At 44.0% G+C, this 20,203-nt stretch overlaps 1 protein-coding gene across 3 annotated transcripts in view; it reads left to right on the forward strand.

Annotated features, from left to right (window-relative positions):
* The window catches only part of LOC124120953 (la-related protein 1-like), a 49,513-nt gene that overhangs the window by 22,678 nt on the left and 6,632 nt on the right, over window positions 1-20,203 (forward strand). For 2 of the 3 annotated variants that reach the window (XM_046483875.2, XM_046483877.2), the window contains exons 2-19: window positions 586-647; window positions 1,376-1,417; window positions 2,508-2,700; window positions 3,425-3,586; window positions 4,639-4,788; window positions 5,358-5,484; window positions 6,035-6,179; window positions 7,211-7,376; window positions 7,991-8,178; window positions 8,816-8,931; window positions 9,348-9,555; window positions 10,428-10,563; window positions 11,388-11,569; window positions 11,926-12,050; window positions 16,032-16,174; window positions 16,893-17,037; window positions 18,204-18,313; window positions 18,847-18,971. In XM_046483875.2, coding sequence (XP_046339831.1) covers window positions 586-647; window positions 1,376-1,417; window positions 2,508-2,700; window positions 3,425-3,586; window positions 4,639-4,788; window positions 5,358-5,484; window positions 6,035-6,179; window positions 7,211-7,376; window positions 7,991-8,178; window positions 8,816-8,931; window positions 9,348-9,555; window positions 10,428-10,563; window positions 11,388-11,569; window positions 11,926-12,050; window positions 16,032-16,174; window positions 16,893-17,037; window positions 18,204-18,313; window positions 18,847-18,971 — 2,525 coding nt within the window. The remainder of the gene's footprint in view (window positions 1-585; window positions 648-1,375; window positions 1,418-2,507; window positions 2,701-3,424; window positions 3,587-4,638; window positions 4,789-5,357; window positions 5,485-6,034; window positions 6,180-7,210; window positions 7,377-7,990; window positions 8,179-8,815; window positions 8,932-9,347; window positions 9,556-10,427; window positions 10,564-11,387; window positions 11,570-11,925; window positions 12,051-16,031; window positions 16,175-16,892; window positions 17,038-18,203; window positions 18,314-18,846; window positions 18,972-20,203) is intronic. The other variant, XM_046483876.2, reaches the window with a different exon arrangement.

Here is a 20,203-nt window from a genome sequence, read left to right on the forward strand (position 1 = left end):
GGACAACTTGTAATAGCCATGGTGGCACTACAATTGAGCCTGGGAATTCCAGTCTAGTTTGGCAAGGGTGGAAACTGGACTTTTATAGTCAGTTTATTCCCTTGCCTGGGGAGGATGTGAGGAGAGTGTTACAGTGTGTGACCTGGGTATTTGTGTCTCTGTGTGCTCCAAAAACATGGATCGACATTCATGCTGTCAGCCACTGGTTTGTGTGGCTCTGACTTGATAATGGCCCACTTTTGATCTAGATGGAATTGAGCTGACTGGTGTGTGAATAGTCTGAAATATCTCTCGTGAATAATAGACCTGTTATCTGGTTACACATATATCCTTTATCAAGCATGTATACAATTTGTCATGACCTTGTTTTTTTTAGTCAGCAATCTAAATATCAAATTGCATATAAAAAACATGATCAGATCAGCACTGCATGGATGTGATTGTGGCTGTTTGCAGGTGATTTGACATTTTATGACGCTGGGACAGATGGTGTGACATTGTTCGTGTAGCTGTTGACATGGTTGATCAGTATGAAATATTGTCAAAATATTGATTATTGTTTAAATCTTATATTTTTGTTTGCAGAAATCAGTTCAGCAGAATCTAAAGGGTCGCTAAAGTCCGCCCCTGTCAAAACTGAGGCCAAGGTTTGTGAAGAAATGACATCGTGCCGCACTAATGATCTTGGCGATGTTGCCATTTATTTGATAGTATAGGTCATGCTTTCAGTAATAGGCAGCTGTGCTTGCCATAAAAGGCGACTGTGCTTGCCGTAAAGGGCAACTGTGCTTGCCGTAAAAGGCGACTGTGCTTGCCGTAAAAGGCGACTATACTTGTTTGATACATGTCATCGATCCCAATTGCTGGGTCGATGCTCATGATGTCTATCACCGGATTGTCTGGTCCAGACTCCATTATTTACAGACCGCTGTCATATAGCTGGAATATTGCTCAGTGCGGCGTTCAACAACAAACAAACAAACAAATACTGGTATAGGTTGTAGTTGACAAGGATATGGTTCTGGTCCTTTGTAGTCACAGTTGCATGGTGTCCATCATTGCAAATAGCTGGGCAGTGGAGCAGAGCTAGGAGTTTGTTAATTTGGTTCAGTACTTGATAGGCCATTGTGTTGGCCATTTAATAAAGAACTACTGCTGGTATACATGGTTTGTCACATATCAATAAATAAAGCTGCCTATTGATGGCCTATCTGCTGACAAACTAGTTATACTATTAACATATATATTTTCAAAGAGCAATATTTTTGTGTCTTGCAGTATATGTTGAAATGTAAACAACGATTATGAAAAACTGTTAATTGATGAAATGTATGGTGACATGCTGTGTGCCAAAGTAATCAAGGTTTTTTTCCAGGATCCCACTCTCGGTGATGACAACTGGCCGGCACTCTCTGAGGTGAGTTGCTCTCGTGTCCCCGTCAAGATTCGGGGTAGCATAGATCCTCAGCAACCCATGCTTGCCGTAAGAGGCGACTATGCTTGCCGTAAGAGGCGACTATGCTTGCCGTAAGAGGCGACTATGCTTGCCGTAAGAGGCGACTAACGGGATCGGGTGGTCAGGCTCATTGAGTTGGTTGATGCAGGTCATTTTATCACAAGTAAGTGGGTCAATGACTGGATTGTCTGTTCCAGACTTGATAATTGCAGACCGCCGTCATATAGCTGGAATATTGCTGACTGCGGGACCAGACAGAAAACACTCAGTAGGGGAGGGTGTATGACAATGGCCGCCGAGTGTGGTCAGTGGGCTTGACCACCTGGGTGGACCGTCTGCCAGCTGTGACCTGTCTCAGTACCCCGATGGCGCAGATGTCTGATCCACCTGAGGTGTGGGGTCAGTACAGGCTGCTGCATTGGGTTCATATTGCTGTCTGTGGTATAAGCCGCACTCATGTTGTTGCTTCAGCTGTGTACTTGGAATGTGGAGATCCGGGGTAGAATAGGTCATTAGCAACCCATGCTTGCCGTAAAAGGCGACTATGCTTGTCATAAGAGGAGACTAACAGGATCGGGTGGTCAGGCTCGCTGATTTGGTTGATGCATGTCATCGTATTCCAACTGCGTACATCGATGCTCATGATGTCATTCACTGGATTGTCTGGTCCAGACTTAATTATAAACAAACGGCTGTCATATAGCTGGAATATTGCTGAGTGCTGCGTTAAACAAACAAACTTGGAATGTCACAGTTAACCAGTGTACTTGCATCTGAACATGTGATACTATGTACTGTTTATTAATTTAAATTTAGGAAATTACATATGATTTTGAGTAAAAACACATTCTAGTGTAATTGGCTCATCACGCCGAAGACCCGGGTTCGATTCCCACATGGGTACAATGTCTGAAGCCCATTCTGATGTCTCCCCAGCCATGATATTGCTGGAATATTGCTAAAAGGGGTGTAAAACCACACTCACTGACTCACTCACTCGCTTGGTACAAGCTTGTAATGCATGTTCTGACATCATGTGTTCCTCTCACAGCAAACCCAGAATTCAAAGAAGCCTTCCAAACCATCTGGTCCCACTGCCCCTCCCACACCTCCAGCCTCCCAGAATCACAACAGTCAATCCCAGAGTGACTCAGGGGGAGACGACTCTGCCAAAGAAAATAAGGAGAACTCCATAGCTTCTGACGAATCTCAGCGGACGCCGAAAGGCAAGAAAGCAATCAAAGGTATGTTGGTTTGATGTCATGGAAAATCCTCATATAGAGCACAGGAGAGTCGCAGCATGTGACTTAACCGTAGCAGTCCTTGCCAAACTGCCCAATAGTTAAGGTATCATAAGGACTAGTAGAAATTTGCCCTTTTTAAGGGTTTTGCTGTATGTTATCATTATAAGGTCAGTGGACTAAAACTGTCAGTTTCTACCACTGTGTCCTTAGTGAAAATTGAATGTGAGACAGTCGTTTAGCGGCAATTATTGATAAGATCTTTGGGGAAATTTGTATGACTTAACAAATGTTGATATTTTGGATAGAATGTAACAATGAGCAATATTTTGGATGAAGTTTGTTTTTGAATAGTAGCTGCTAATTATTACATATTTTTTAGGACCAAAACATGGCATCATGGACATTTGTGAACTATGCAACCTGCAAATCCAGGAAGACACATGTAGAGCTTCAGTTGTTTAGAATCTGTGTAGTGTTGGACAGAAATTATTCACCTTTTACCAAAGTCTGGCCTTATGCATTAAATCTTTAAATACGTTTAAAGTATTATCGGTTTATTAAATGAAAAGGTTATGAAATTAAGTTTAAGTGTCAAAGATTTTTAAGTTTTAAAATAGGACATGTATACTCACAACTTTCTAAAGCAGACTTTCATTCTTCTTTTTCAACATGTTAAGATAGGGTTTTCGAATATAGAAATGAGTTTTGTTATCTAAATCTGTAGGTTCCAAACAAAAGTGGGTTCCCCTCGAGATTGACCCACCCAAGTCCAGCCGGCGGTCAGGCAGAAGTCGGAGTCAGGGGAGACGACCCAACTCCCCAGCATCCCGGCGAGACCCCCGGAGACCTTCAGACAGACTCGGCAAGTCGGACAAGCGAGCTGATGGTGAGCTAGGCAGGAGACGACTTTATTTGTTGTGCACAGGCTGGCAATGTCTTTACTGAAGGAGAAACTTGCTAGCCTGATAAATGAGGATATAAGTCTGATACTTGTCAACGAGGCAGATGCACTTGCCTAGAAAAGTTTCACTTGGTATTGTAGGTTTCAGAGTTTATAATATAAGGAGTAACAGTCTGCGACTTAGGCCACTACTCCGAAGCCAGTGTCTTGTCAAATTCTGTTTGGTTTGGTATGATCAGCTCATAAATTCCATGTGATGACACTTAAATGTACTGAAAATTATAAGCTTAGAGCCAAGTTGGGCTGGTGGAAGTTTTTGAGTAATATTTGCTGGAAAGATGTCTAGGAGAGTATTAACAGTGTTAGTAAGAAGTACAGGGGGGGAACGGTTGCTTGTCAGGTACTTGTTTCTAGTCCCTTGTTTTCACTGTATTCCCTGTCCGTACTTTTCTGAAGGTGAACATTATGAATGCTTTATAGGCAATGCTTGTGCACAGCTTATCATTGATTTGACACCGCAAACAACAAAACAAAACATACGTCACAATTGGCAATATAAATGTGGATCTCGGTAATGAGGTAGTGTTCCTTATGCCAGTCAGAGCGGCCCTGGTGTTTGCCGTCATGTTAGCCATGGGCCCTGGTGTTTGCCGTCATGTTAGCCATGGGCCCTGGTGTTTGCCGTCATGTTAGCCATGGGCCCTGGTATTTGCCGTCATGTTAGCCATGGGCCCTGGTATTTGCCGTCATGTTAGCCATGGGCCCTGGTGTTTGCCGTCATGTTAGCCATGGGCCCTGGTGTTTGCCGTCATGTTAGCCATGGGCCCTGGTGTTTGCCGTCATGTTAGCCATGGGCCCCCATTGAACAATGCTAGAGTGAACACTGTAGTCTTGTGAATTCTAATAGAAGAAAGCCAAAGGCTACAAGTGATTAGATGTTGTCCTGTTTGTCTTTGGGGAGGGTGTCGCTAATACAGCAGCCTGAATGACAGCTTCTGTCACTGATTCCATTTTGACTTGTTCTGTTTCCTCTGCAGAGTCCAAGAACTGGCGGGAAGACATCACCAACGCTGCAGCAGAGGGACGAGGCCCCTTCGCAAGTTACTCTCGTGGAGGACGGAGGGGGCGTGGCCGAGGAGGTGCTGGGGGCAGAGGACGCGGGCGTGGTAGAGGCTCATCTAGCGATGGTGATTCTTTTTGGATTTAGTAATGTCTTGTTTATTTTTGATAGCGAGTGTGTGATTACATTTTCCTGTTTTATCAAATCCGTATTTGATGTTTTTGTGTCGTCTGGAGGAACATGTGTCATAATACAACTGGGGACTATTGCTTGTGAGTCAACCACCTGTTCACCTTTCCCAGGATTATTTATGGGCTTCCAGCATGTATGCTTTCTGGATTCATCAAAGGAATATTGCTATAGTTATTCTGTCATGGCATTGCAGATTAACTATAGTCATAGGAAAAATTTAGGTATTCTGTATCTTTTTTCAAGTAGTGTATGGACCTATATTCTGTATTTGTATTTTGCAATTCTCAAGGTGAAATATACAGACACATCAAAGTAAAAATATGCTGAGCCCTCTCAAGCTAAGGAAAACTCCTTCCCTCTCGAATACAATAGAATGTGTATTGGCTATTACATGGAATATGTTTTTAGCAAAGGGAGATAACTCGGTTGTCTTACAAATTGCAGACAACTAGAAACATCACTTTTCAACTGTAAACTTGCAACATGTGTGTGTTTCTGTTGCAGATCCTGATTTCCAGTACGATGATTCATATTTTGCAGACGGAAACTTCACTCCCTACGCTGGGACGGTGTACTTTGGTGCCCCCATGGTGGATGATGCTGTGCTGAAAGACTATGTGAAGAAACAGATGTAAGGGAGAATCACTGGTTGTTTATGTATTGTGAGACCCTGCTGGTTTGGGATGATTATAGCGAGGGTTACAATTTGGCCTTATGAGTTAGTTTCTTCATCAGGAATTCAGTTGCCAGAGCCATACACATTTGAAAAAGTTAAATATGTTAATATACTATGGGAATTGTGAACCCTTAATACTGATATCAAACTGTTCATGTGAGTTGTAACCCCAAAGCCACATAATCTATAATCTGAAACGTTTTTCCAGGAACATGTCTAGATTACTAAGATTTCAGTGTCCTCTTTTAATCATCATAGCTCGCAACGTATTTGCACAATAAGACTGGACATGTGATTATAATGATGTGTTTTGCTTGAGTTGTGTCCCTGTGTAAGTACAGACTCCTTGCCTCTTGCAGTGAGTACTACTTTAGTGATGTGTGTTGCTTGAGTTGTGTCCCTGTGTAAGTCCTGACTCCTTGCCTCTTGCAGTGAGTACTACTTTAGTGATGTGTGTTGCTTGAGTTGTGTCCCTGTGTAAGTCCTGACTCCTTGCCTCTTGCAGTGAGTACTACTTTAGTGAGGAGAACCTGCAGCGCGACTTCTTCCTGCGGCGCCGGATGGACAAGGGCGGCTGGATCCCCATCAGCCTCATTGCCAGCTTCCACAGGGTGCAGAACCTCACACAGGACGTCAACCTCATCATCCAGGTACACAGCCACTCCAGCAGCAGCAGCAGCAGCCTTGTGGCAATTGGGCAGAATAAACCCTGCATCTTCTGGTTGTCCACTGTCAAAACCTAGTTCTACCCTTTGCCATTTCAAGCCTTCTTTTTTTGCTCTTGTGTCTTGTGTTCTACACAAGATGTCTCTTGCGATCGCCAATCAAATTGATGTTCTTATTTTGAATGCAGCTAAAAATAGAACTGCATCTCAGTCACTGCGATATGCGATGTGTTCTGTCGTTTGAGTTAAAAAGAACAGTACTTGGGCGAGTTGATTAAAACTTTGAACCACTTCCGAAAGAAATTGTCTTAGCTTAATTATTTTTGTAATAATTTCAGCTCAAATTCAACGGGGTGATGGCTGTGGCCATAGCAACGACCGCATGTTTGGAAAACAGATGTTGATTTTGTAAAACTGTCTATGAACTCTGTGTGCGATAATCCACTCATATTATAGCGCAGAAAAGGCTTGAAATGGCAAGGGAGGAAACTAGACTTTGATATAGGCTAGTGGACACACCTGCCTTGGGAAGATGAAATCAATGGTCCCATGTTAGTTTCAAGAGCTGACTTAATGAGGATTGAATGGACAGTATGGCCTGATTGCGCAGCGCAGGCTGCCATGATAAGCAGTACCAATGCTGACTATGGTTTTAGACCAGTGAAGATCCGGGGTAGAATAGGTGTACAGCAACCCATGCTTGCCGTAACAGGCGACTATGCTCGTCATAAGAGGTGATCAGGTGGTCAGACTCGCTGAGTTGGTTGATGCATGTCATTGTATCCAAATTGCATGGATCGATGCTCATGATGTCAATCACTGGATTGTCTGGTCCAGACTCAATTATTTACAGACCACCAGCATATGGCCGGAGTGTGGCATTAAACAAAGACAAAAAAGACTGGTTCACTCACATTGTTATCATTTAGTATGAAAATGTAGGTGCAACTAAACTTTGGCTTGGTCCGAATATTTACAGAATTTTGACCTATCTATGTGAATTTTCTTTTCCCCAGTCATTGAAAGACAGTGACACAGTGGAACTTTCGGAAGACTTACTCAGGATACGAGGCTTGAACGACCCTGAGAAATGGCCGATTGAAGGGCCAGCTCTAATCACGACTTCCAACCTACATGCTGATGTGCCAGAGTTCGTCCCCGGGCAACCCTTCAAACTACCTGGTTGGTTCCTACAGCTGATTGTCTGCTTCAAATTCTGTTGCTACTCCGACTAACAGACCTACAGGTTTCAACTTACTGTAGGATTACATCTCGCAGAGAATTAAACAAGTCTTTTCTTGTTTCTCTGTGTTATCTTTTGATTCAGAGTAAAAAAGCTAATCAAACATTGAAAAAAAAAAAGAAATCTGGAGAAACATATTCTTCTGGTAGCAGATTCAATAGATACATCTGTCTAAACATATCTCTCATTAGAATATGCATGTCATTAACCTGGGGATATCCAACCTTGTTCATTTCTGAAGACAGCAACCCATGCTTGCCATAAAAGGCAATTATGCTTGACGGGATGGGGTGGTCGGGCTTGCTGGCTTGGTTGATGCATGTCATTGTATTCCAGTTGAGTGGATCGATGCTCACGATGTCAGTCACTGGATTTTCCGGTTAAGACTCGATTATTTACAGACCGCCGTCATGTAGCTGGAATATTGCTGAGTGTGGCGTTAAACAAACAAACATTACTGAAGATAAAGGGTTGTGATTTCACTCAAATATGGGTATGTTCTTTTAATGCATTGTTAAAGAATACATCTTGATATGGAAAGTGACTGTTTCAGATACCGTCACCTACCCTCCTTCAAGCTCCCATAATGAGGAGGAGGAGTCTCTGGAGGACCTGATGAAGGATTGGAAGGACAGTCTGAAGTCAACGTCGGCCTCACACCTGTCCTCCTCTGCCCCTGAGCTGCAGGGGGAGTGGCGAGAAGTTCGGCGGAGGGAACGCAGAGAGAAACAGAAACTCAAGGTAGGATCCACCCATGCCTGTCATGTATATCACTCTTGCTTGAAGGGGCGGTCGGGTAGCCAAGTGGTTAAAGCGTTCGCTCATCACGCTGAAGACCCGTGTTCAATTCCCCACATGGTTACAATGTGTGAAGCCCATTTCTGGTGTCCCCCGCTGTGATATTGCTGAAATATTGCTAAAAGCGGCACAAAACCATACTCACTCACTCACTCACTCACTCTTGCTTGAAAGTGTAAACCTTGTGGTTTATTGTTTATGCTGTCAACCACTAGTTGGGCCCAAGGCCCTGTTCCATGAAGTGATCGTAGTGTTACGACTTTTGTAACTCTGTCAAAGTATGGGCGTTACGACTGTGTTGGCCCTATGTTGTGGAGCGAGACCCAGATGGGCATATTTACAGGCCACCAGCATCCGGGACTTCTTTCATTTAGTCCCTAATCACAGTCTCACTTGTCATTCTCATATGATATTGCTGGCATTCTGGACCACATTTTTCTTGCTCAGGGTTTAGACATTGCTTAAGACTAATCACTCAGCTTACATCGCTCCCTCCCTCCCTCGCTTGCTCACTCACTCACTCACTCACTCACTCACTCACTCACTCACTCACTCACTCACTGTCTGTATTGGGTTTCAGGAGGAACAGTCCCGGCTTGCAGAGGCGAAGGCCCCGGAACAGGAGGAACTAGACTTCATGTTTGACGAGGAGATGGAACAGCTTGAAGTGGGCAGGAAGAACAACTTCACTGACTGGTTGGTACTTCAGACTTGACCTCCCATAGATCAGCAGGGGGTGCATGGAAGTTTGTATTGTATTTCATCCCTGACACAAAAACAGGCAATTATTTTTCGATGAAAAAGATGTCAACGAAGACAGGCAGCAGTAGATCACTTTCAAACGAAGGTGTACCAGTCGTGGATGTTGATTTTGTGAAACGTTCTCTGATTTGACCATCGATATCTGCCATAGTCCAATCATATGTAGCACAGAAAAGTTGGCTTGATGTGGCAAGGGTAGAAACAAGACTTTGATAAAAAGGCTAGTGGACGCTCTTGCCTCGGGAAGATGAGCTATTTGTTGAATAACTAAGTTGGGGGATGAGTAAGAAGAGTTTCCAAACATGAAGCGTGTGAAGTCTTTGAATTTACGGAAGTCTTGTTCTTTTCAGGTCTGACGACTCAGATGATGAATTGGCTGATAGTGATATCAACAAAATTCTTATCGTAACTCAGACTCCCCCAGCCTACCGGAAACATCCGGGGGGTGATCGGACGGGGGATCACATTCCTCGTGCCAAGATGTCTTCAGAACTGATTAAGGTGATCAATGACGGCTTGTATTACTACGAGCAGGATTTGTGGGAAGAGAGTGATCAGGTAGGTGTTGTTGTTCAGCTGAGAAGTTACTGGTGTTTTGTTGATTGATTGATGAATGCAGACGAATACAGCATATTGATGATCTAACTTGGAAGGGACGCAACCCATCCCAACTGTCTCAACTCACTGTGGATGTTGATCTGGGGTAGAATAGGTCTTCAGCAACCCATGCTTGCCTTTACAGGCAACTATGCTTGTTGTAAGAGGCGACAATGAAGATCGGGTGGTCAGGCTCGCTGACTTGGTTGATGCATGTCATCGTATCCCAACTGCATAGATCGATGCTCATGTCAATCACTGGATTGTCTGGTCCAGACACAGCTATTTACAGACCACGTAATATAGCTGGAATATTGCTGAGTGCGGCGTTAAACTCAACTGACTGAGCATGCTTACATATGATGGGATCTGCACACTGTGGGTTCGAATACCTGATTCACACAGATTCTCAGTACACTGGTAACTATGGATGGAAACTAGTATTTGCGAACTTAGCAATATGACTCAAATATAGTTAGGACCCCATGGGGACGTGGGTTACAGTGGTCCTAAGGGCATCTTGCTTGTAAGAGGCGACTAAACTGCATCTTTTGACTGGGTTGATTGGGTGTCATCGTACCTGAAGATGTGGGATGTTGATCATTTTGTTAACCAAGTGTTTGTGTGGCCAAACTGGTGGCTGTTCGCTCGTCACGCCGAAGGCCCGGGTTCGATTCCCTTCATGGGTACAATGTGTGAAGCCCATTTCTGGTGTCCCCCTCCAGGATATTGCTGGAATAACAAAGCAAATAATGAACTTAAATTATTTGCATGTTTAAGAAATACATTGATAGTTTATCATGTTTTAACTGTGTACTGTTTCTTGTGCCTAGTTTGATGCAATTGATCTGCGAGACTTCAAGACGGTGAACCTGATCAGCAAGGAAGAGTTTGACAACCTGACACCAACGTCAACATTTCCGCTACAAGAGGTCCCTCCCCCGCCCCCTCCGCCGGTCATGTCTACAGGTAGGCTGTGAGGGAACAACAACCTCATTCTCCCCACGTGATTAAACAACACAATGTCCCCAGGACCAGTACTTGTTGTCAAACCCAGTCATCCTACCCCATCTGAGTGTATCGTTGCTCATGCTGTCAATCACCGGGATAGACATTAACCAAGAAAGTCTGCTAGCCCGAATGGTGATATCTTGCAACATCCTCAAAGATGTATAAAATAATACTTTCCCTCAGGATAACTGTAACATTAATGAAACTGGTCTGGTCTGGGCTGGCTGGCTGGCTGGCTGTGCTATTTTCTATTGCTGATCCACTTGTCCACGATTATGTACATGTCATGGTATGTAGCTGGAATATTGCTATATGCAATATGGCAGACTACTTTACAACACTAAGGCCCTGATCCTGACTGCCTCCCTGTACCCTGGTTGGAATAGGTTCCCAGCGTTCTCTTGCTTGTTGTTAGAGGCGACTAAATTGGATCTGGTGGTCTAGCTGTGTTACTTGGTTGACTCTGATGACGTATCATGTGTCATTGACCTAGATGACGTGGCACAGGTCATTGACCTTGACATCGCATGTGTCATTGACCTTGACTTTGCATGTGTCATTGACCTTGATAATGTGGCGCAGGTCATTTGACCTTTATGACATTGCTCCTAATGTCAGTGACTTTTTTTGGCCCACATTCAGGGAGGAACAGGCTGCTGTGATACAGCAGTGATACAGCAGTGATACAGAAGTGATACAGAAGTGATACAGAAGTGATATCGCCGACTGTGGCATGAAGCAAAAACCAACAACCATATAAATATTCACTTACTGTTTCCCAGAACCAAAGAAAGTGCCGTCCCCCCAGACCGTGCAGCAGGACATGGCCCGGTCACTTCCAGCCTATGTCCCCGACACGCCGGGCAGACAGGCCCCTCGGACACCACACGCACGGAAAGATTCCAGCAAGGCTCCACGGTTCTACCCTGTGGTGAAAGATTCTTCAAGACCCCCAGACCCACAGGTAAAACATTGTACCAGTGAAACATGCTGGGTGTTTATGGAGGGCAGACAGACACCAAGTTTGTCATATTGTTGTGAGAGGAGATTTCGTTTGGGATCTGGTCGAACTTCAGTTGCACTACGGAGTGAGATTACATAAGAAATAGAAAACCAGCTATAGCCTTGATTTAATGTGAAACATTTTCAACCATTGGGTTCACCTTATTTAACATGGTGCTACATATTTCAAATTCCAAGCAGAGTATGGAAACGATATTGTTCCACTGACTTTCCATTGGGGTGTCGGGAAGTCATTGACTTGCTGTTGTGTGGCTTGGTTTAGCATGTCACTAGTCATTGTGCTGTATGTTGGTTCAGACTCCAAGGAAGAAGAAGACGAGGCACAGCAGCAACCCGCCAGTGGAGGGCCACGTGGGGTGGGTGATGGACTCCAAGGAGCACAAGGCACGCTCCAGAAACAACTCCACTTCCATGAGCATGAGGTGAGTCCTTCACGGTGGTCACAACAAGCTCAGTCACTGTTTAACAGGGAAAGGTGAAGGTGAGGAGGGCGAAGTCCTGTTAGTCCCGAAAGCTTGCGACCCGTGAAGATCCGGTGTAAAATAGGTCTTCAGCAACCCATACTTGCCGTAACAGGCAACTATGCTTGTCGTAAGAGGGATCGGGTGGAAGGCTTGCTGACTTGGCTGATGCATGTCATCGTATCCCAAATGCGCAAATCGATGCTCATGATATCAGCCACTGGATTGTCTGAGTGCGGCGTTAAACATCAAAGTTTAATGGGGATTCTTGAAGGTGAGGAGAGCGAAGTCCCGTTAGTCCCAAAAGCCAGCGCTCCTCACTTAGACTATTCTGAGTTAGGAATGAATGGATATTATCTGTCCTCTATCCTAAAGTATCCAATGTATGAGATCTTCGTTCTGTTTTGATAAATACCCTGGACCCATTTTCCGCCACATTTTTTGTATGGGAAGTGACATCAGCATCAGGGTAAGTTGAAGGCGTGGTCACTGAAGCCAGACTTAAGAGGGCGCTATAGTTGTGGATGGGTCGGTCCCTGGTGTGTATCACTGTACATGGAGATGGTCCCTGGTGTGAATCACTGTACATGGAGATGGTCCCTGGTGTGAATCACTGTACATGGAGATGGTCCCTGGTGTGTATCACTGTACAGGGAGATGGTCCCTGGTGTGTATCACTGTACAGGGAGATGGTCCCTGGTGTGTATCACTGTACATGGAGATGGTCCCTGGTGTGTATCACTGTACATGGAGATGGTCCCTGGTGTGTATCACTGTACAGGGAGATGGTCCCTGGTGTGTATCACTGTACATGGAGATGGTCCCTGGTGTGTATCACTGTACATGGAGATGGTCCCTGGTGTGTATCACTGTACAGGGAGATGGTCCCTGGTGTGTATCACTGTACAGGGAGATGCAAGACTTAAGAGGGCGCTATAGTTGTGGCTGGGTCGGTCCCTGGTGTGTATCACTGTACAGGGAGATGATCCCTGGTGTGTATCACTGTACATGGAGATGGTCCCTGGTGTGTATCACTGTACAGGGAGATGGTCCCTGGTGTGTATCATTGTACATGGAGATGCAAGACTTAAGAGGGCGCTATAGTTGTGGCTGGGTCGGTCCCTGGTGTGTATCACTGTACAGGGAGATGGTCCCTGGTGTGTATCACTGTACATGGAGATGGTCCCTGGTGTGTATCACTGTACAGGGAGATGGTCCCTGGTGTGTATCACTGTACATGGAGATGGTCCCTGGTGTGTATCACTGTACAGGGAGATGGTCCCTGGTGTGTATCACTGTACAGGGAGATGGTCCCTGGTGTGTATCACTGTACATGGAGATGGTCCCTGGTGTGTATCACTGTACAGGGAGATGGTCCCTGGTGTGTATCACTGTACATGGAGATGGTCCCTGGTGTGTATCACTGTACATGGAGATGGTCCCTGGTGTGTATCACTGTACAGGGAGATGCAAGACTTAAGAGGGCGCTATAGTTGTGGCTGGGTCGGTCCCTGGTGTGTATCACTGTACAGGGAGATGGTCCCTGGTGTGTATCACTGTACATGGAGATGGTCCCTGGTGTGTATCACTGTACATGGAGATGGTCCCTGGTGTGTATCATTGTACATGGAGATGCAAGACTTAAGAGGGCGCTATAGTTGTGGCTGGGTCGGTCCCTGGTGTGTATCACTGTACAGGGAGATGGTCCCTGGTGTGTATCACTGTACATGGAGATGGTCCCTGGTGTGTATCACTGTACTTGGAGATGGTCCCTGGTGTGTATCACTGTACAGGGAGATGGTCCCTGGTGTGTATCACTGTACTTGGAGATGGTCCCTGGTGTGTATCACTGTACATGGAGATGGTCCCTGGTGTGTATCACTGTACATGGAGATGGTCCCTGGTGTGTATCACTGTACATGGAGATGGTCCCTGGTGTGTATCACTGTACTTGGAGATGGTCCCTGGTGTGTATCACTGTACATGGAGATGGTCCCTGGTGTGTATCACTGTACATGGAGATGCAACACACTAGGAGTCTAGGATGTACAGACTCACCATTTATTCATCTGTGTAGTTTGTGCAGACAATTAAAATAATTGGAGGTAATTTTAGCTTAGGTTTGACAATATTGTAAAATGAATTTTCTTCCTGGGTATCATATAATATGTATACATTTTACATGTGTTTTTTTATCCCCCGCCGCGCGAAAGCGCGAAGCGGGGGATATAGTATTCACGACCGTCCGTACGTACGTACGTACGTCCCACCTGTTTGTTGCCGCGATATCTCAAGAACTAAATACTGGATTGTCTTCATATTTGGAACTATGGTGTATATACAGACTCCGCAGACACCAGTCGGTTTTGGTGACCTTGATCCCATTTTCAAGGTCACAGCAGACAAATCTGCTTTTAGAGTTGGAAAACGGTGTTGCCGCGATATCTCAAGAACTAAACACTGGATTGTCTTCATATTTGGAACTATGGTGTATATACAGACACCGCAGACACCAGTCGGTTTTGGTGACCTTGACCCCATTGTCAAGGTCACAGCAGGCAAATCTGCTTTTGGAGTTAGAAAACGGTGTTGCCGCGATATCGCAAGAACTAATCGCTGGATTGTCTTCATATTTGGAACTATAGTGTATATACAGACACCGCATACACCTGTCAGATTTGGTGACCTTGACCCCATTTTCAAGGTCACAGCAGGCAAATCTGTTTTTGGAGTTGGAAAACGTTGTTGCCACAATATCTCAAGAACTAATCGCTGGATTGTCTTCATATTTGGTACTATGGCGTACAGGCGGGGGATATTTCGTCACTCTGTGACAAATACTTGTTCAACCTAAGACATCCTTGTAAGAAGTAGTCATCTTTTACATTTTTCCCCAACGGTTTACAACTGGCAACTTCAGAGAATTTAGCCCCACAAAGCGATCATGATTGTGGTAAGACACTTATGTGGGTTGTTCGCTGTGAGACACTTATGTGGGTTGTTTGCTGTGAGACACTTATGTGGGTTGTTCGCTGTGAGACACTTATGTGGGTTGTTCGCTGTGAGACACTTATGTTGGTTGTTTGCTGTGAGACACTTATGTGGGTTGATCACTGTGAGACACTTATGTGGATTGATCACTGTGAGACACTTATGTGGGTTGATCACTGTGAGACACTTATGTGGGTTGATCACTGTGAGACATGTGGATTGATCACTGTGAGACACTTATGTGGGTTGTTTGCTGTGAGACATGTGGGTTGTTCGCTGTGAGACATGTGGGTTGATCACTGTGAGACACTTATGTGGGTTGTTTGCTGTGAGACATGTGGGTTGTTCGCTGTGAGACATGTGGGTTGATCACTATGAGACACTTATGTGGGTTGTTTGCTTTAAGACACTTATGTGAGTTGAACACTGTAAGACACTTATGTGAGTTGAACACTGTAAGACACTTATGTGAGTTGAACACTGTAAGACACTTATGTGGGTTGTTTGCTGTAAGACACTTATGTGGGTTGTTTGCTGTAAGACACTTATGTGGGTTGTTTGCTTTAAGACACTTATGTGAGTTGAACACTGTAAGACACTTATGTGAGTTGAACACTGTAAGACACTTATGTGAGTTGAACACTGTAAGACACTTATGTGGGTTGTTTGCTGTAAGACACTTATGTGGGTTGTTTGCTGTAAGACACTTATGTGGGTTGTTTGCTGTAAGACACTTATGTGAGTTGAACACTGTAAGACATTTATGTGAGTTGAACACTGTAAGACACTTATGTGGGTTGTTTGCTGTAAGACACTTATGTGAGTTGAACACTGTAAGACACTTATGTGAGTTGAACACTGTAAGACACTTATGTGAGTTGAACACTGTAAGACACTGCTGTGGGTTGTTGAGAAAGTGCAGTGTGTGTGAGTGTAATGTGATTGTTGCAGCCCGTCGGACAGCCAGTTGTCTGTCAGCTACGGCAGCACTCCCCTCACATTCCCTCAGTTCGAGCATCCGTCGCACCAGCTGCTGAAGGAGAACGGCTTCGTCTGGACAGTCTACCACAAGTACCACGCCAAATGTCTCAAAGGTGAGCAAGGTTTGGGAACTTGGTAACTGACGTTATAATATTAATGCTGTTGATTCATTGGTCTTTGTATAAACCTTATAGAGGAGGGGAATCAGGTGATTTTATCTATGGTAGCGTAATTAGCTGTGCAGTGTTGCCTGGGTCGATGTGCCAGGATCCAGTGATAGTAAGTTCATCACATGCATTTTGATTATGATCCTCGATGAGTTCATATTTCGTGAAACATCCCTGCATGAAGATCTGAGAACACCTCTGTATAATAGGTTGTCAGCCACCCATGGTTGTCATAAGAGGCGGGATCGGGTGGTCAGGCTCACTGACTTGGTTGATGCATGTCATCGTATCCCCTTTGCGTGGACGATGCTGAAGTGAAACACTTTGTTGTGATGTGAGCACACGTTGACCATCATGGGGATTCAGGGTTAGAATTGATCCCCAACACAACTGCTTGTCATGCAAGGCGACGAGATGGGCTGGGTGGTCTGGTTGTGTGTCACCCCACCCTGATTGAGTGGGACATTCCTCATATCAATCACTGGTTTGTCTGGTCCAGACTCAATTGTTTTCAGTATCCCATCATAATCTGGATTATTGTGGAGTGGCCATAAACAACGACCTTTGAAGCCAGTTTCAATGAAGGAACCCTCTTCTACATTACATTATTTGAACTAAGGAAAATGAACTGGACCTGATTCGTGTATGTTGTTGTTGTCCTCAGAACGGAAGAGGCTTGGCATTGGGCAGTCTCAGGAGATGAACACACTGTTCAGGTTTTGGTCCTTCTTCTTGCGTCAGCATTACAACAAAAAAATGTACCAGGAGTTTCGCAACCTTGCTGTTGAGGATTCCAAGGATGGATACAGGTAACAATACAGGCAGAGTGGTTGCAAGACTTCAGACAAATCACTTCAAAACGTTTAAACTAGATAGAATTATTTTTGTTCTGTATTTACGTCTCCTAGAAGAGGTTGATGATGTTCCACGCCATGGTATTCCTGCAAAATCCTGGGATGAGCATGTAGAAAAAGAATAACATTTGATGAAGTATCAGAATATCACTGTGCCAACCAACTGATTTGAGACATCCAATCAAGTTAAGATATTAAGTACCTACTGTTACGAGTGGATCCATTATGCAGTCTCCATACACAACAAGGAGAGATCACACAAATACAAAAATTAATTCTCGCAGTGTAATCAAACATCACATTATGCACAAAAATCAAGAGCAAGTATCTGAGATCACAATTATAAAGTCTTACTTCATGCTGAAATATTCACTCACCCCAACAAATCCACTGAATTTTGCACATGATCCATTGTACTCCATTGTTTTACAAAGTTCACATATTGCCGACATTGCACATCACTTCACACACAACAAATCCCCGACCTGGGAACTGACCACTTTGTCTTGATCGAGCTTGAAGAGAAATAGCCAAGCTACAATTACATAACATCAGCCTTTACTTGGCTGTGAGCTTACATACAGACAATGGAAAGGTGTGTACTTGGTCAATGTCAATCACTGGCAGTCTCTAAACAAGTTACATGATATAAAATTTTTTATTAATAAACATTTCATGAAAACTAAATATATTTGATATTATTTTCTTCATATATATATGAGGGTTCTCATAACACTAGTGACTCAACAGTGCCTCATGTCCGAGTTCTAGCGCAGCTCCCCGAAGGGATGATGTAAAACTGCCTGGGGTCCATGCAGGTAGTACAGGTACTGTAAGTCCCCATGGACCCTGGCATGGTGATATACCTTCAGCTGCTGGCAGTCTATAGCCCTTTTTTTATGATGTATTGTTACATTACATGAGTAATATATTTTTATGGTTGTATGCTAATTTTTTATATTAATCTGTGATTTTCTAGTTATTTTACGGTGCATCAATTTAATCTAAATATATGTATTCTTAACTTAGAACTTCTCGTCACGATATGGCTGAAATATTGCCGATGTGAGGTTAAATATTAACTCACTCACTCTAGCTCATTATCTGTGTTCCTTCTTCAGGTATGGCTTGGAGTGTCTGTTCCGCTACTACAGCTACGGACTGGAACGCCGCTTCCGGTTGGATGTGTTCAAGGACTTCATGGAGGATACAACCAGAGACTGCGAAAGTGGTGAGTACATCTACATCTACATCTACATCTACTTCTCCTTGGGCCTTTTCTTGGGAAGGATTTAACTGAAAAACTCACATTCAAAACTTTGACCTGTGATGGTCCGGGGTAGAATAGGTCTTCAGCAGCCCATGCTTGCTGTAACAGATGACTATGCTTGTCGTAAGAGGCGACTAACAGGATTGGGTGGTTTGGCTCGCTGATTTGGTTGATGCATGTCATCGTATACCTATTGCCTAGATCGATGCTCATGTCAATCACTTGATTGTCCAGTTCAGACTTGATTATTTACAGACCGCTGTTGTGTAGCTGAAATATTGCTGAGCGAGGCATTAAACAACAAACAAACAAACAAAAATTCAAAATTTCTTTAAACTTGCTTGCTGATGATTTACTTCATAAGCCATTCAGCTCACTTTGGTGAGCTGGTGAAGAACAGTGCCTTGGTGCTACGTTTGAGTTGGTTTTAAGAAGATGCCAATAATTATTATTTTAGGAAGACATCAATTGAATGTTGGTTTGCCGCCTTTCAGGTCAGCTGTACGGACTTGAGAAGTTCTGGGCATTTCTTAAGTATTCTCGGAGGTCAGTGGAAGTTCACCCGATGCTGAAAGAGAAGCTTGCCAAATTCAAGCGACTAGAGGACTTCCGAGTTGATGTGAGTATAAATTTTATTGCAGACCTACTGTAATTCTTGAAATAAGTGCTGGCATGAAATTAATGCGAAAAGGGATTCTCTCTTTTTTATTTTTGACACATTTGAGTACATTGTCGTGTCAGGTTCACTGCACAGGGGTAGATTACAGTGCTGGTCATTTTGTTGTCACAAGTTGATCAAGCAGTTACAACAGTCACAAACTGCATATTACAGCTTCAATTGTCCTTGGTATCTTGGTCATATAATCATAGAATTACAAGCAAAACAATGCTAACCTCCGTTTGCTGATTAGTTTCTATAGTACAGAGGCAGGACTACTGGCATTAATTTCAGGACATATTTTAGTCCAGGAGATACTCGCATTAATTTGGTGATGCATTAATTTCACTGACTGACTTTTGTAACTGCATGATATTATGATTCTATTGTTCGGTATTGTCCCACCTGGGTTGTCCAGTTGTCACAATTCGCTGTGCAGAGTTGCGTCCCTAGGGTCGTGGGTTCGAGTCCGGATTCACCCTAACTGTTTCTAGGTTTGTCATCACTGTACCAATAGTTTCAACGAAGTGGTAAACGTCTCAGACCTGCATCACTTTGGGCTTTCCTCCCACATCAAGCTGTCATGCTTTCATATAACTGATAAACCCAACCCCACTCCACTCCACTCTCTCTCTCTCTCTCTCTCTCTCACTCACTCACAAATGTTCGCGTCACGATATGGCTGAAATATTGCCGATGTGACGTAAAGCTTTAACTCACTAACTCACTCAATCACTCACTCGCTTGCTCGCTCGTCCTGACAGTTGTTAGGATTCCTGCTCAGAACAGTTCCCTTCAACCTAGGCTGGTCATAGGATGCAGTTTGATTGATCTTGTGGTCAGATTCAATGACTTAGTTGATGACCTGTCCTCGTACCCTGATAGCGTGTGTCATTGCTCATTATATCAATCTAGGCTCTCTGACTTGCTTGATGCATGTCATCGATCCCAATTGTGTGGATCAATGCTCATGATATTAATCAATTATTTACAGACCGCCATCATATAGCTGGAATATTGCTGAGTGCGGCGTTAAACAGCAAACCATCCAACCAACATTATATCAATCACTGGATTGTCTGGTCAAGACTTGATTATTAACAGAACACGGAGAGCTGGAATATTGCTGCGTGTGGCAATAAAAAAAACAACCCCTATGCTTTACTGTTGACCAAAATCAGGACCAGATCTGC

The sequence above is a fragment of the Haliotis rufescens genome, unplaced genomic scaffold (assembly GCF_023055435.1).
Source record: "Haliotis rufescens isolate VD_foot unplaced genomic scaffold, xgHalRufe1.0.p SCAF_50, whole genome shotgun sequence".
In the NCBI taxonomy this organism is placed as follows: Eukaryota; Metazoa; Mollusca; class Gastropoda; order Lepetellida; family Haliotidae; genus Haliotis; species Haliotis rufescens.